This window comes from Anneissia japonica, unplaced genomic scaffold (genome assembly GCF_011630105.1).
Source record: "Anneissia japonica isolate Jap-2015-1 unplaced genomic scaffold, ASM1163010v1 scaffold284709_len978187_cov192, whole genome shotgun sequence".
NCBI lineage: Eukaryota > Metazoa > Echinodermata > Crinoidea > Comatulida > Comatulidae > Anneissia > Anneissia japonica.
Window position 1 is genome coordinate 622,559 of NW_022757342.1, and position 13,765 is coordinate 636,323.

At 35.0% G+C, this 13,765-nt stretch overlaps 2 protein-coding genes across 2 annotated transcripts in view; one reads left to right on the forward strand and one right to left on the reverse strand.

Moving 5' to 3' along the window:
* Positions 1-6,402, forward strand: part of LOC117124686 (glutaminase kidney isoform, mitochondrial-like) — a 17,578-nt gene extending 11,176 nt beyond the window's left edge. The window contains exons 12-13 of the mRNA XM_033271018.1: positions 4,199-4,337; positions 6,279-6,402. Coding sequence (XP_033126909.1) covers positions 4,199-4,337; positions 6,279-6,355 — 216 coding nt within the window. The 3' untranslated portion in view covers positions 6,356-6,402. The remainder of the gene's footprint in view (positions 1-4,198; positions 4,338-6,278) is intronic.
* A 2,891-nt stretch (positions 6,403-9,293) lies between these two features.
* On the reverse strand, positions 9,294-13,503 carry LOC117124679 (collagen alpha-1(X) chain-like). The gene is made up of 4 exons (XM_033271010.1): positions 13,358-13,503; positions 12,840-13,105; positions 11,421-11,519; positions 9,294-10,901 (listed from the first exon to the last, which is right to left on the reverse strand). The coding sequence occupies exons 1-4, from the start codon at positions 13,486-13,488 to the stop codon at positions 10,339-10,341; spliced, it is 1,059 nt and encodes a 352-aa protein (XP_033126901.1). The 5' UTR covers positions 13,489-13,503; the 3' UTR covers positions 9,294-10,338.
* Positions 13,504-13,765: the final 262 nt, after the last annotated feature.

Sequence of the window (13,765 nt, forward strand, 5' to 3'; positions counted from 1 at the left end):
TGCCTATATATGGTCATGATGTGCCTATATATGGTCATGATGTGCCTATATATGGTCATGATGTGCCTATATATGGTAATGATGTGCCTATATATGGTCATGATGTGCCTATATATGGTCATGATGTGCCTATATATGGTCATGATATGATGTCATGACCATATTTAGACATACTGTACATATTTCAACATGTTGTTGTCAACTTATGATAAAGGATAAAGGACAAACCTTCAGACTAACACATAATTTGTTAGAATGAAACTATAAATCCTACATTTTCCCCCTCGGCTTTTCTGCCAGTACACTATTGGAGTGGAGTTGAATAGCTTGGTGGTCCCCAGGCTTCCAATCCCAGGGTCATGGGTTCAATTCCTGTCAGTTGCAGGACTTTTTCGCACGACCAAAATAACTCCACTCCCTAAACCTCATATTGAGATTTAGTTTGTGTAAAGCATCATGTGTGTATGTTTATCCTGTGTGACCCAGTATAAAGAACAAATAAATAAATAAAATTGTGTTCATATTTAATATATTTTTGTTAATAATAAAAAAATATAAATCAGTTTGTTCCATTTTCCTTTATTCCAAAGGAGGATCACAACTAATATTTACTATCTCTGATATGTTAACAAGCAAAAATATAATTCATTAATATAAGCTGGTAATCAATTTAATGATTTTATGTATTAAAAAAAATGTGTTAAATCAGAAAAAAAATTGTTTGCAGTGATCTGTGTTTCATTCGTAGAGCTATTAAACAACTAGAGTGCTGACAAGATGGCGAAGAAATGCAGAGTTGTGTATGTGTACCATCCAAGATGGCCGCTGAAGGAAAGCACCACCTTCAGGCTTTACATATTATTACCATAAATAAGCCCTCTGACTGACTATTACTTCATTAATGATAATTAGTATTGATAATAACAAATTATTAAACTATCGTAGACGGAAAGAGGCCAAGTAGAGCATTTTATTCAAAAATTTAAAAAAAATTGAAATCGGGTACATTACACCCACACACCGCAACGCTCGAGTTTCAAACATACGGGTAACTAGCTGTACTGAACTTTCTGTGTAAATTGAGGGCGCCATTGAAATTGAGAGTGCTTAGGCGAAATTTGATTGGCTGAATCTATGGCAGCCATCTTGGATGGTACACACACACAGCTCTGCATATTTCGAACATCGAATACATTGCAGTTAGCGCTCTAGTATTCTTATTATATCTCTATGGTTTCATTGGACATTATTAACTAATTTGATCCTTATTCTGTCTTATCTTTTAATTTAATTTTTGAGGGTTTTTTTTATGACTGATGATATATATCTCTTCAATTAGAGTAATATTTTTGTGTGTAAAGTGCAGTTATATTGAGGAAATTGATGGTGAAAGCCTACTGCACACCAGAGTATAACTCATCTACCTTCCTTGCATGCCCAGCTAATCCTCAAATCAATTCCATTTTTTCCCCTGAATATTGTTTTTTTAAAAGTTGTTTTCTAGTACAGAGCCATTATATGTACGTAAGACAAACTTCTCAGTGTCCCATCTGAATGACATGGTAATTACCGTAAATGCTTGAATAAATTCCGCGGCGCTTATAAAATTTCTGGAGGCTTCAGTGCGGCGCTTATTCGAGAGCAGCGTTTATTCAAGAGCGGTGCTTATAAAAAGTGCCCATTCCAATATTACATAGGTCATGTATTCCCATAGTTCACTAGGCCTATCATAGGTCCTACGTCATCGTAAGTAAACATTTATAGAGAAATGTGTGTGTTTATTCTGTTATTTATTCATTTTAACACTGTATACATTGAATTGAAAACCCTGTTTCTCAAGGTATTTCAGTACACACAGGGTAATATAAACTCTTGATTAAGCACCGCGGCGCTTATTGGAGAGTGGCGCTTAGCTAAAAAAAATCAGGATTGGTGCGGCGCTTATTTGAGAGCAGTGCTTATTCGAGCGTTTATGGTAGATTAAATTTGTTTTGGTTAAGTACACAAGCGCAGAGGTCACAAGTTGGGAGAAGTCACTTCCGAGAAATTTGGATGAGCTTTGTTACACATCTGATTTTATTTTGCTGCACTGACTTCCACGAAACAATTGTTAGTAGGAAGATTTTGCAAACGATAACGAATATGAATACATCATAATCATTACAGTCATTTGTGCCTAAAAAATTCTTCACAATATGCTGTATGAACTGAATATGATCCTTGGTTCATGCAACAGGTATCAGTTACCTATGCTGTGACAGATATGCTATTGCAGGGGAAGTGTTGTCTAAAAATGTTATGATGTAACAGTGTTCGAAAACTCACTGGTAAAGTAATAAAAACATGCAAATATTCGAAAACTCACTGGTAAAGTAATAAAAACATGCAAATATTATGAATTTTTGGAGATGAGTTATTTTATCGGGAGACTCTTGCTTCTTTGCGGAGTGCGGTAGTCTGTTCCATTTTCCGGGTGACTTGTGGGAGACTTGGGACCTCTGCAAGCGAAAAAATGACCTTTGGAATGTTAGGAACAGGAACATGTGCACTAAAACTTATTCTGTTATTGCTACTCTACCCTAGAGCCCACTTGTATTAAAGGGTCATCTACTATTTTCATCATTTTTGCAAGAGTACAAAACATATGTCAGGGGAGAGGGGGTTATGTGCTTTTCTGTTAAAATGAAAAAAAAAAAATTATAATCACAAGACAAGAGTCACAATTTATTATGTGATTTTTTGGATGGAGGGTGGGTCACAGAATGTTTTGTACACTTAAATATGATAGGTGACCCCAAGAGACTTAGATAAACTATACATTTTTTATACTTTAGTATTGCATTTAATTTGTGTGTTTTTAACATTACAGTGTATGGTGTTATCTTCCCTCCATACATCGAATGCTTCACTTAATCTTACCCAAATACTGTACCTATCCATTATCTACTATATATACACATGTGTTTTTTGTCTTTAGAAATACAAAATATTAATATAAATCTGTTTATTATATATACCACCACAGTTTGCCCTCCAATTCAAGGCCACCTTTAGGACCTGTAATTTGGGGTGGTCTATGGGTTCAGCCTCCTGATAGAGGGTTAGCATAATGTTGATAGATTGAAAATTGTTAATTTGTTCTTTGAAGAAGTGGTTTCGAATTGGAGGCTGTACTGTACAGTATATACTCTTACCATGCTCTTACTATGTTTATTAGCTAATTACTAATAATATTGATGAGAAGATTGCCACCACTGACTGTGTGGTAATTGTTCACAATAACATTAAGAAGAATGTGGAAGATACCGTGTAGTTGTAAGCCATCGGGCTTATAACCATACAGTAGTGATTTCAAAATTAATTCCTCAACTGCTATTCCTGCTGTAGCAGAGAGGGCGCACTATGAATGATCTATTCTGTGTATTCTGTAAACATTAACTAAACCATTCTAGCTGTTTATTATCCCTTATACTTTTTTTATACCTCACATGCTGATAATGATTTTTTGGAATCGACAAAAAAATGCAAAAAACAAATAAAATTACCTTGGTGCAGAAATTTTTTGGGGGTTACACCATGAAATTTTTTTTTTATCCCTCATTACAATTTTTTTAGGAGCGTGAGGCACAGCGTGTAAGGTGTTGGCCTTCTGATTGTGAGATCGGGAGTTTGAGACAGGCGCTCGTCGCATTGCTTGTGTCCTTTGACAAGACACTTTACTTACGTTTGCCTCTCTCCACCCAGAAGTACAAATGGGGGGGGGGGTGTCATGCTGTTAACCTGCTCGTCGGTGACCCTTCTACGACTGTTCTAATCACTTAACAACAGCAACTAGAATCGATTATATATGATTATTTGCTAAAGGAAGCTACATTAAGACACTACTGTGTAGCTCCTGTGATTCATACTAATTAACAAACGAACAAACAAATTTTTCAATAGTTTGCTAAATGTTTAAACAATTTTTGCCTAAAACATTTGAAAATTGTTATGCAACATATTAATATCTAAATATTAGTGTAATATATTTTTTTAATTATTTTTGTCAATTGTAATGCAGGTTGTCATTTGCAATGCTAAAAACTATGTTAATTGGTATTTGTTTCTAATATCTGCTTGTGTACCCTGATGATTTGTGTAATTATGTTGTTATTAGCCCAGTAGCTGTGAATACCAAATTCTGTGGGTTTTTTTCCAGGGCAAACGTATTGTAAACCTTCTGTTTGGTGCATACAATAATGACTTGAGTGCAATGCGGCAGTATGCTCTACAGGGCTTGAATATGGAGCAGGCTGACTATGACCTGCGAACCGCTTTACATATTGCAGCTGCTGAAGGTAAGTATTGCAACCACAACATTTGTATTAATCGTAGGATGGTAATGAATGCTTCCAGATTTAGCCTGGTTTCCTTAATATCGCTTGTACAGTGTTATCACTGCAATCGTTGTATTTGCGTAGCAGTCCGTGATGTAACCAGGAAGGCTCCCCGATTCTACCGACCAATCAGCATCACCGAAAGCTGTCAACGATAGCATGTAGCGATTGTATGGAAACCAAGCTTTACTAGTCAGCTATCATGACTACTTGACTTGTTCCCAGTAGGGTCGAACTTGACACTTTTCCCCCCAGCCACCCCCCTTTTTCAAGTAACAGCAGGTATTTAAAAGGTTTTTGTGTCAGGAAACTCAGTAGGTTTTTGGTGTTTTGTCCAACCTGTTGTTATATATGAATAAAAGTGCATCCCCAAATACTTCTGAAAAGAATAAATTGCAAGTGAATGTGAATGACCTCCAGATAACTAAAGTAAAGATTTGTAATAACAAATTACAAAAAAATACAGACGTTAATACGATTATTATTTTAATGCTTGATGTTAGATATTGTACATGCTTGATCTCAGACATAATGCATACCGTAGAACTTCTAATAATAACCCATTAGTATTAGTAATTTACTCTAATAGTAACTCAACCCATGGCTATAGACAAAATGACATTCAAATTAACATTTTTGTCACTTTAGCATGATTTATCCCTTAAAATAGGCATTCCTCACAAAGTGATTGAGTCATTGATGATCCTTCCTTGAATTTATTCCTTGGTAATTTTCCTTAATGCATGCAGAGCATTGTTCCAATTTTAATTCAAGCTAAGGATATTTCAGTATAACTTTTGATAGTTCATCGATCAATCAACTTTTCTTTGGCAATATGTACCAATAGCAACAAAACCATCAAAAGTTAACCTAAATCGTACAGATTTTCTAAAAAAAGAAGGAAGAGCCGCTTTTATTTTATATATTTCTTTTCGTTTCGAAGACTGACTGTTAATAATGCCCACCTTATTTTGAAAATAACAAAAATAAAAAGATGTTGTATGTGGATGGGTGGGGTGGGGGTGTGGAAGAGATGACATGTGGACATGTGTTTTTAAATTTATAAATATAACAAGGTTAAGCTTAGTAATAGTAACCCACTACTCTAATAGTAACCACAACTCTAATAATAACCCATACTCTAATAGTAACCCACCCTAAAAAAACAATCAAAGAATTGTAACCCAGGGTTATTATTAGAAATTTTAAGGTAATTGTCAGTGGTGGATCCAGGAATTTGAAATAAAGAGCACCCAGAGAGACTTTCACAGATGGAGGGTCTTGACAACCTCAGCCCCACCATGGAGATAAAAAAAATGTATGATTATTGCACCCCCCACCCCTGAACTCACCACTGCTTGTTACTATAAGATGGCTTTTTGAGCACAGGTTAATTTCCTCTTAGCAGTGATTATTAAACTGTCACACTGTGATAATATTTTCACCAACAGATGTGAATAGCTACATACTGTACACCAACAGGTGTAAAAAATATTTGTTAATTATTTCACTCTTTAGGTATTTTAAGATAACAGCCTGCTTAAGTCACTGCCACCGCCTCGCTGGCTGGTATCCCCACTTTGTGGCTGATTGAAATAACTGATCATGTGGTAGCCAAAAAAACATTGCCATCTCATAACTTTCAAGAATTTTTTCAACAAGATTAATAAAGTCAACAGAAGTTGAGTGTGTGTGCATATTTATTTTTGGGTTTATAAGAGTTAGGTTTTGCAGAAAGGCATAAATTCTTATTTTTAAATGTAATGCATTATAGCTCCGGCATTTTGTGCTATGGTAAGTTTTACATTATTACTATTTTTTTCTGTCTGCCCTACTAATGGTATAATGGATATTGAAACAATTTTGGTACTTAACTTATTTATATATTTCATTTCATTTCAGGTCACAAAGATATTGTGCAATTTCTTCTAGAGAAATGCAAGGTGAACCCATGTCCTAAGGATAGGTATGGAATTTAATCATTATTATCACTGAAATTCATACCGGTAGTCAGTCAGTGACACCGGCACAGAAATACCATTTGAATTTATTTGTATACATCGCTCAGTCAGCATGAGTGTTGATGCCACAGGCCTATAGAAATAAATGATCTCTCCTATTAACATGAATGCAGTGTTTATTTAGTTGATCTGTGTTTATAGAATCTGCATTGAGGATGTTGGTTTAGACTGGCATACTTAATAATTGCATGCTTAATGTATTGAATCATTAAGAAATTTCATTCTCTGAAAACACATTATATCAAAAATTGATGTGTTTTGAAATTTAATTGAGTTCGATTATAGACAAATAAAGAATTCTGAAAATATGTAAATGTGATTTGTATTTTTGGTGGTTTAGTCTTGGTGTATAATTAGCGTGTTAAACGAGAAATAAAACTAAATAGGCCAATGCGACTGTGTGAAGACAAGGCTGGGCATATCACATTCGATACCTTATTTTGTGATTAATAAATCATTTTTTTATGTCAGCTAGGCCTATAGGCAAAAATACCGACCGACCAACCGTAATTTTCAAATATCACTGTGAGTGGGCTACACATAATCATTTGCTGACAAATATCCATTATTCATTATTTATACGGATACGTAAAAAGAGTACTTCCATACTGGAATATAGATGTCAGGCTGTAATCAACAAGCAGCTATTTATGAGTAAGTTCACATGTGCGTTTGAAGATGATAGATCATTCGTTCATCATCTTGAAGCCTTATCAGAAATTTTTAAATGTCTCGAGCATTTGGAATGCAAATAATCTAGATTAGGAGGCCTAGATGGAGTAAATAGGCCTATTGGATACTTTCCAAGATACAGTAACTGTCTTTTTGAAATAGGCCTAATAAATTAGAACAATAAAATTTGGTATATTGAAATATTTAAAGATACAATGCATATTCTAAAATATAGGGCTACATTCAAAATAGAATTATATATTTGAATTAGTTGGTAAGTTGGGTTATAGAAAACAACAACCAATTAACCTTGATGGTCGTAAAGTTAAATATGTGAATGACTATCTTTTATTATTTATTACAAAAAACATCGTTATCAAATAAGTGTAGCCGTTGCGAAATTTAATAACCACCCCTCCCCAAAAAAAAAGAAGTAGCTCCTGGCAATAATCAATTTAAGGTGTGGTTTGTATAGTTACAGGTATTAAATAAAAACTTATTTTGTTTGATCTGTGTTTCATTGAAACTTATAATAACGTATTTGATCCTTTCAAAGCTAAGCGATTTAATTCTTTCAATAATTGCTTTTTCTGGGATTTTCCAGATTTTTCGACAGACAGTACTGTATTATACTGCTCTAATTAATAGACACTGAAAATGTGTGTACTAGAATGTCTGCAAGTAAACATGTCTGTAGGCCATTTAAATGAGCAATGTTTTAATTTATTTAATTGTTTGTTTTTTTTCATGACGAATCTGTATATCCTAAAATGCTTGTTTATACTAATATTCTTTTGGTAACATGCGCTTGTGTACTTTTCGTTTTTTTATTGTACATTTAAAAAAATGATGATCATGATGTTTGCATCCTGCATTATTTTTTTTTCTAACTGCGAAAACCGCCTGTATCTTCTCTTTTTGATGGGTTATAAAGGCGGGTAGCTTTAATAGTAATACAAATAAGTGCTCGAATAATTTCGTTATAATCACCAATCACAGTCAATCTACAACTTAATAATAGGTCAAGATTGTTTGAAAAAATCGTTTCCGGAGACCTTCAGTTAGCTTGATCGCTAACATCTCACCCGAGGCAACTCGTGATATAATATCAAGATGAGGATGAGCACGTTCATGATTCTTGGACAGATTAAGTTTTAATTACCGAATTCAACTGACAGATACCATATGTTGGATATGTTTTTCAACGAAATTGTGATTATTGCTGTGTCTCCATGGGTGGGATGATACGCTGTCACATAAACCAGTATTATCCATAGATATGGTGTCGTTATGGTTGATCGTGAAATCAGTCGACGTCGTTGTTTTCGTCATGGCCGTCGATATCACCATCGTCGTTTGCTAGTGTCTAACTAGTTCTCATCGTTGTTATTATGATCGCCATTATTTTTGCCAAATGATGTTGCCGTTCTCGTGTTAGTAGTTGTTGTCATCGTCGTAGTTGCATATAGTGATGGTCGTCGTTGTAATGATCGTTGTTGTCATTTGTTTCTGATGCTGCATCAGAAACGTTGTCAGGATCATCGGCGTTGTTGTCGTCAACATTGTCGTTACGGTCGTCGTTGTTGCCATGCCCGTTGCTGTTGCAACATGGTGTTTGTCATTTCGTCTTTGTTGTCACCGTTGTCGTGTTCATGATCGTTGTCATTTTTTCAGTAATATAATGACCGTCGTCATTGCTGTTGTTTCGTTGTCATAGTAATTGTTGTTGTTCTTGTCTTTTTCTATATATTTCTTTATTCATCCACACATAAAGATAAATATAAGTCTAAGTCCGTGTCATGCAACAAAATACAAACTATATTTAGTATCTTCTTCTTCTTGTTAGTTACTTTTGTCTTCATGATCTTCGTCTTTGTTCTTGTCGTTCTATTTATTGTTGTCGTTTTTGCTGTGACCGCCGTCGTTAGTGTTGCCGGTACTGTCGATCGTTTTGGTCGTCGTTTTTGTTATTTAATTACGGCTGTCGTTAGTTGTTGGTGTTGTCCTCATAATCGTCGTCATGATTACCCTCATTATGTGTTCATGACAAGTCCATATTCCGGAACGATCTTTATTCGATCTTCAGTTTTTTCGGCGCATTCGTTCTTGTCTACTGCAAGTGACTTTATGACTTTTGTTTAAAAAAAAAAATGTATTTTACTAAATTTTATATAGGCCTATTTGTAATCACTTCGGAAACGCTACATTTTGATTACACAATACATAATTACATGGTATATTTAATTAGGTCTTTATAAGATATACAATTATGACTGGTGAAAACCGAAATTTTAAACCACGAGGGGATTTAAGTTAATAATTCCACTAGAAAAATTCAAATATTTATTAGAGTTATACGTAGCCACAACACTTACAAGGACAAAGATCATCAGTGATGGACAAAGGGATCATCAGTAATTTTTTTTTTGCCGTATGGTTGTGGTTAACTCATTGCACTTAAACATTATTAAAATAACAGAATATTTCTTAATGAACGTCTTAACATTGATTTGGATTTTAGGATGCAGAGTGATGCCTTAATGATGGGTTTATATACATTTGTGATAATTAGCTTTGACTTCAGAGATCTAAGAATTGGAAGGCGGAAAACATTACACGAGCTAATTCTCAACTTGGGTAATATACTTGCAGCTGCAACTATTTTAATCAATTTATAGTTTGAACTGCCCATATCAAGGTCGATCGGCACATAAACAACATACACACAACGTCGAGTGACTTTGAATACGGGCATGCGCAGTTCAATTTCTATAGCCCTATCAAGGACGTCTAAGCAATTCAATTGAAACGTTGGATTGGCCTAACTCATTTTAAAATTAAAATAACTTCCAGAAACCGATAAAAAGTAGTTTTCGCTACAGTAAAATTCATTATAAATAGCCTTTACATGTTTCTGTTGTGTTTGTCTATGAATATGTAATTCCACATGAAAAACAATAAAATCTTAAAAGAATATCTATAAAACGAATTGTACATTTTATTTACACGCCGTATTAAATATATAAAATCTATACTATATAAACGTTCATATACATTCTTAGTACAGTATTCTGAATGAACTTTTCAAAAGCCCTGCCCATTGGGTATTGTTCTAAGGTCCAACCCAACGACGGCGTAATGCACGTACGCACGTAAACATGTGCCTTTGTGGTCGTCAGAGACAGCGCGTGTGTTTGTGTTTTGATTTTTCAGTTGTTTGATTGATAATTTGAAAGGTCCATTTACACGAGTGCAGTTTCTTGAGTTCACTATGGGTGTGCATTGGCTGGAAACAAAAGAAACCCAGTAAATATCGACCGCCGCGATCGGTTGTGATGCAACTTGACTTTTCGGTTGAGTTCGAGCCAAACGCGATCTCCCTCAACGAGACTAAGTATAACGCTGCTTGACGTGGAGTCGTGACGATTTGGCGGGGCGAAATCGTCAATTACCATGATGTACTCATCGTTTTTGTACAAACGAACAGACGGTTTCTTTAAAATTTTGTGTTTGTACACGTGCGTATTAAAGTAGTACGTGCCATTTAGTGGACACTTGTAGAATCCAGTTTTCATATCGAAATCGTTGCCCAGATTAGCGTAAACCACATCGAATGTAATTGCAGTGTTGTTTGTGTTTGGCATGATCGGAGTGATTCGTGCTACAGAAAACGCAGACCCACGACTGGCGGCGAGAAAAGGTGATGAAAGTGGTGTGTTGAACGTCTGTGCAGGGATGACATAAGATGCACTAGCTTGTCTAGATGATGCTGGTGCGGTCCTTTCAACTTCACACGTGCAAGTACCTGGGTCCCCCTTCTCGCCTTTCAAACCTGGAATATAATAACAAAACGAAATGTAAATTACTTCTTTTCTAAGTAATGTTGTATATTTATTTATCTCAGTATCCCCCATCCGATCAGCCATCGCCACGTCCATACGTTTTGATTTAATGAATCATACTGTTTGAGTTAAATGTTCATATGCATAACAATAACACGGTGATCATTTTAGTAAAATTTTTGGTAATTTATTCTTAATTTATCATAACAGAACGTAGTCAGTTGACGCAATTTGACAAACATTCGCCGGTAGAGTAAATTGTGGCTCCATTTTTCGGGAAGAAGGGCTAGTTATCTATTTATATAGAAACAATGTTAGTATCAATACCAATCTCGGTAACTAGAGGGCATTTTTAGGGATAGTAGTCCAGATTGATGGAATACGATGGAAAATATACTTAGGTCAATGTACTGTAAATAAAAGAACCCCCTGCTTTTACCGACACTCCATTATCACAGACCTTAAAGCAAGATCAGTATAAACAAACAGCATTACTCTGAATTCCTTACCAACTACTCCAGTTTTTCCTGCTTTCCCATCAACCCCTGGAACTCCTGGACTTCCATGGGGGCCTATATGACCAGGTGGGCCCCTGCATCCTTCAATACCTGTGAAAATGACGATATCAATATAATGATAATAATTATAATAATTACCATAGCCTATAATAACAGTAAAGATCAATAGCAATCAGAACAATATTAACAACAATAACAATCAATAACAACAATAATAAAACTAATAATAATACAATAATAGTAATAATTATAAAAATAATGATAATGAAGCTGATAATGATAGTTCATGTGATGATAAAGATGACGATGATGATGAATTAAAAAATGGAGTCCTCATACGATGATAGTGATAACGATGTACTACCGGTAGTTTTTGTGACAGTTTCTGTCTATACAAAACGATGATGTAGCAATAACTTAATTCAAATAAATCCAACGATAGCCTCATATAAATTATAAATAGATATGCGAAACCGGCAAATGGCAATAACATTGTCTGACGTGCGTGTCTATAGGCCTATAAGCATGCCTAATGAATTAATTAAATAAAAACCACTTAAATGTTATCGAAATATGTTAATAATATCATTGAATGGTCTAGCTGATTTTTTATTGAATGATGATTTAACACATTTTACTTAATATAGCTTGAACTCTATCATGTCTTCGTCCTATCCAAGTTCCAAAAATGTCAATCTCTAATGATAACCGGACGACGGCAAGGGTTCTTTCCTACGCTAAAATCACATTATTAAAGCTATGTGTTTCTCAACTCATTTAAGTATCGACTGATATATTCGGTGGCTCACAAACCTTTAAACAACATCAATTTCTTTTTATTGAACTGTAATAAAAGTACATTATTAACGTTCTTTAAAGCGATGCAATTTTCTTTTGCGAGTCGTGAGTACCGTAGATAGCAAAACATGTGGGATATCTAATTGATAAACAAACATAATGAGTAGCAAGCCTAATGTCATATTTGCCCTTCTCCGACAACCAGTTAACGTAAATCATTTTAATATGTCAGATAACTTTCCCACATCGCGTTTGTTGATTTTTCCATTGCGTTTTTCCTGTTGTGGTAATAAAAAAATGCCTATAAGTATCATTTTCAAAGCCTATTGCGATTTGCCCGTTAATATTTATTTACATGGAAAATGGTATATATACGACCAGATATTATTTACATTGGCTGTGGACATAAATCTTTCATTTATTATGAAAATGGTATTCTGTTTGACCCCCTACAACGTCAAGACGTAGATGTATGTAGTGTATGTATGTAGTGAAATTTATATAGCGGATAATACCGAGGTCTTTCCGCGCTGATGTTGACATAATCCCCACAGGTTCACTTTAAGTTCCCAATATTTATTTTCACATGACTCATCGAGAATATTAACTTACCTGGCGGCCCTCTTGGTCCTTGGATCCCCTGCACCCCAGGTAGTCCCTGTGCTCCCTGTGCCCCGTCATAACCTCGTCGACAAATGTTTGAACTCGATCCACAAACTTTTTGAGTTCCGTTCTTCTTGGGTTGTATCGTTGATCCGGTCGTTGAGTAAGGTATCATCGTTGTTAATGCTGGTTGATCGGTGGTCATCTCCTCGCCATAAATCTGTATGTTGCTTAGTAATGGGAACACAAGCAGGAAAAAGAACATTTTTCTATTCCTGTAAATACAAAATATGTATTTTCTGACATTATTGTCGATGACAATATTATTTTCCTCATATATTTCAAAAATTGGGTATATTGTTAATTAAGACTTCAGCAATCAAAGCAAAACAATTTTATATCATGTAGACATCATTTCACCATTCACGTTATATAGAGGTTTATATGCAACGAACAGATTCGTGCTTCGTATTTATAATATATATACTGTCTCTTATACACATCTTAACAGTAAAGATCAATAGCACGGTTCTTCGTAAAATTTTCTTCCAACAAAATCCCGTTGATATGGTCTCACTAATATATCAGGTATTCCTTGACTACAAACCTTATTTAAGCCTCTACTTTTGTTTTGCCAACTTGGGACATCTCTCAGCATTTATATACCCAAATTTTATGGAAATGTTTCTCTGGGGAAGCACGTGACTGGACATGCGTACAAGATCATCGTAATATAAACACTTCTTGTCTATTCTCGGACCAACATTAATAACCTTATGATGGTATTTATTTCAGAATGTACTCAAGTGAAGTTAGATTTCTATCAATGGAGTAGTTCGGTAGGCAATAAATACGCGTCGATGACCTAGGGTTGAGTGGTTCGCGTAATTCAAATTGTCTGGAAACTTCTAACAAAATTTCAGATACAACCTATG

Excerpts from the sequence above, each read along its gene's own strand:
- LOC117124679 (XM_033271010.1), bottom strand. The coding sequence starts at position 13,488 with ATGCTGAGAGATGTCCCAAGTTGGCAAAACAAAAGTAGAGGCTTAAAT. Across the intron at positions 13,106-13,357 it reads AGAAAATTTTACGAAGAACC|GAATAGAAAAATGTTCTTTT; the intron begins GTGCTATTGATC and ends TTGTATTTACAG. Across the intron at positions 10,902-11,420 it reads AGGAAAAACTGGAGTAGTTG|GTTTGAAAGGCGAGAAGGGG; the intron begins GTAAGGAATTCA and ends ATTATATTCCAG.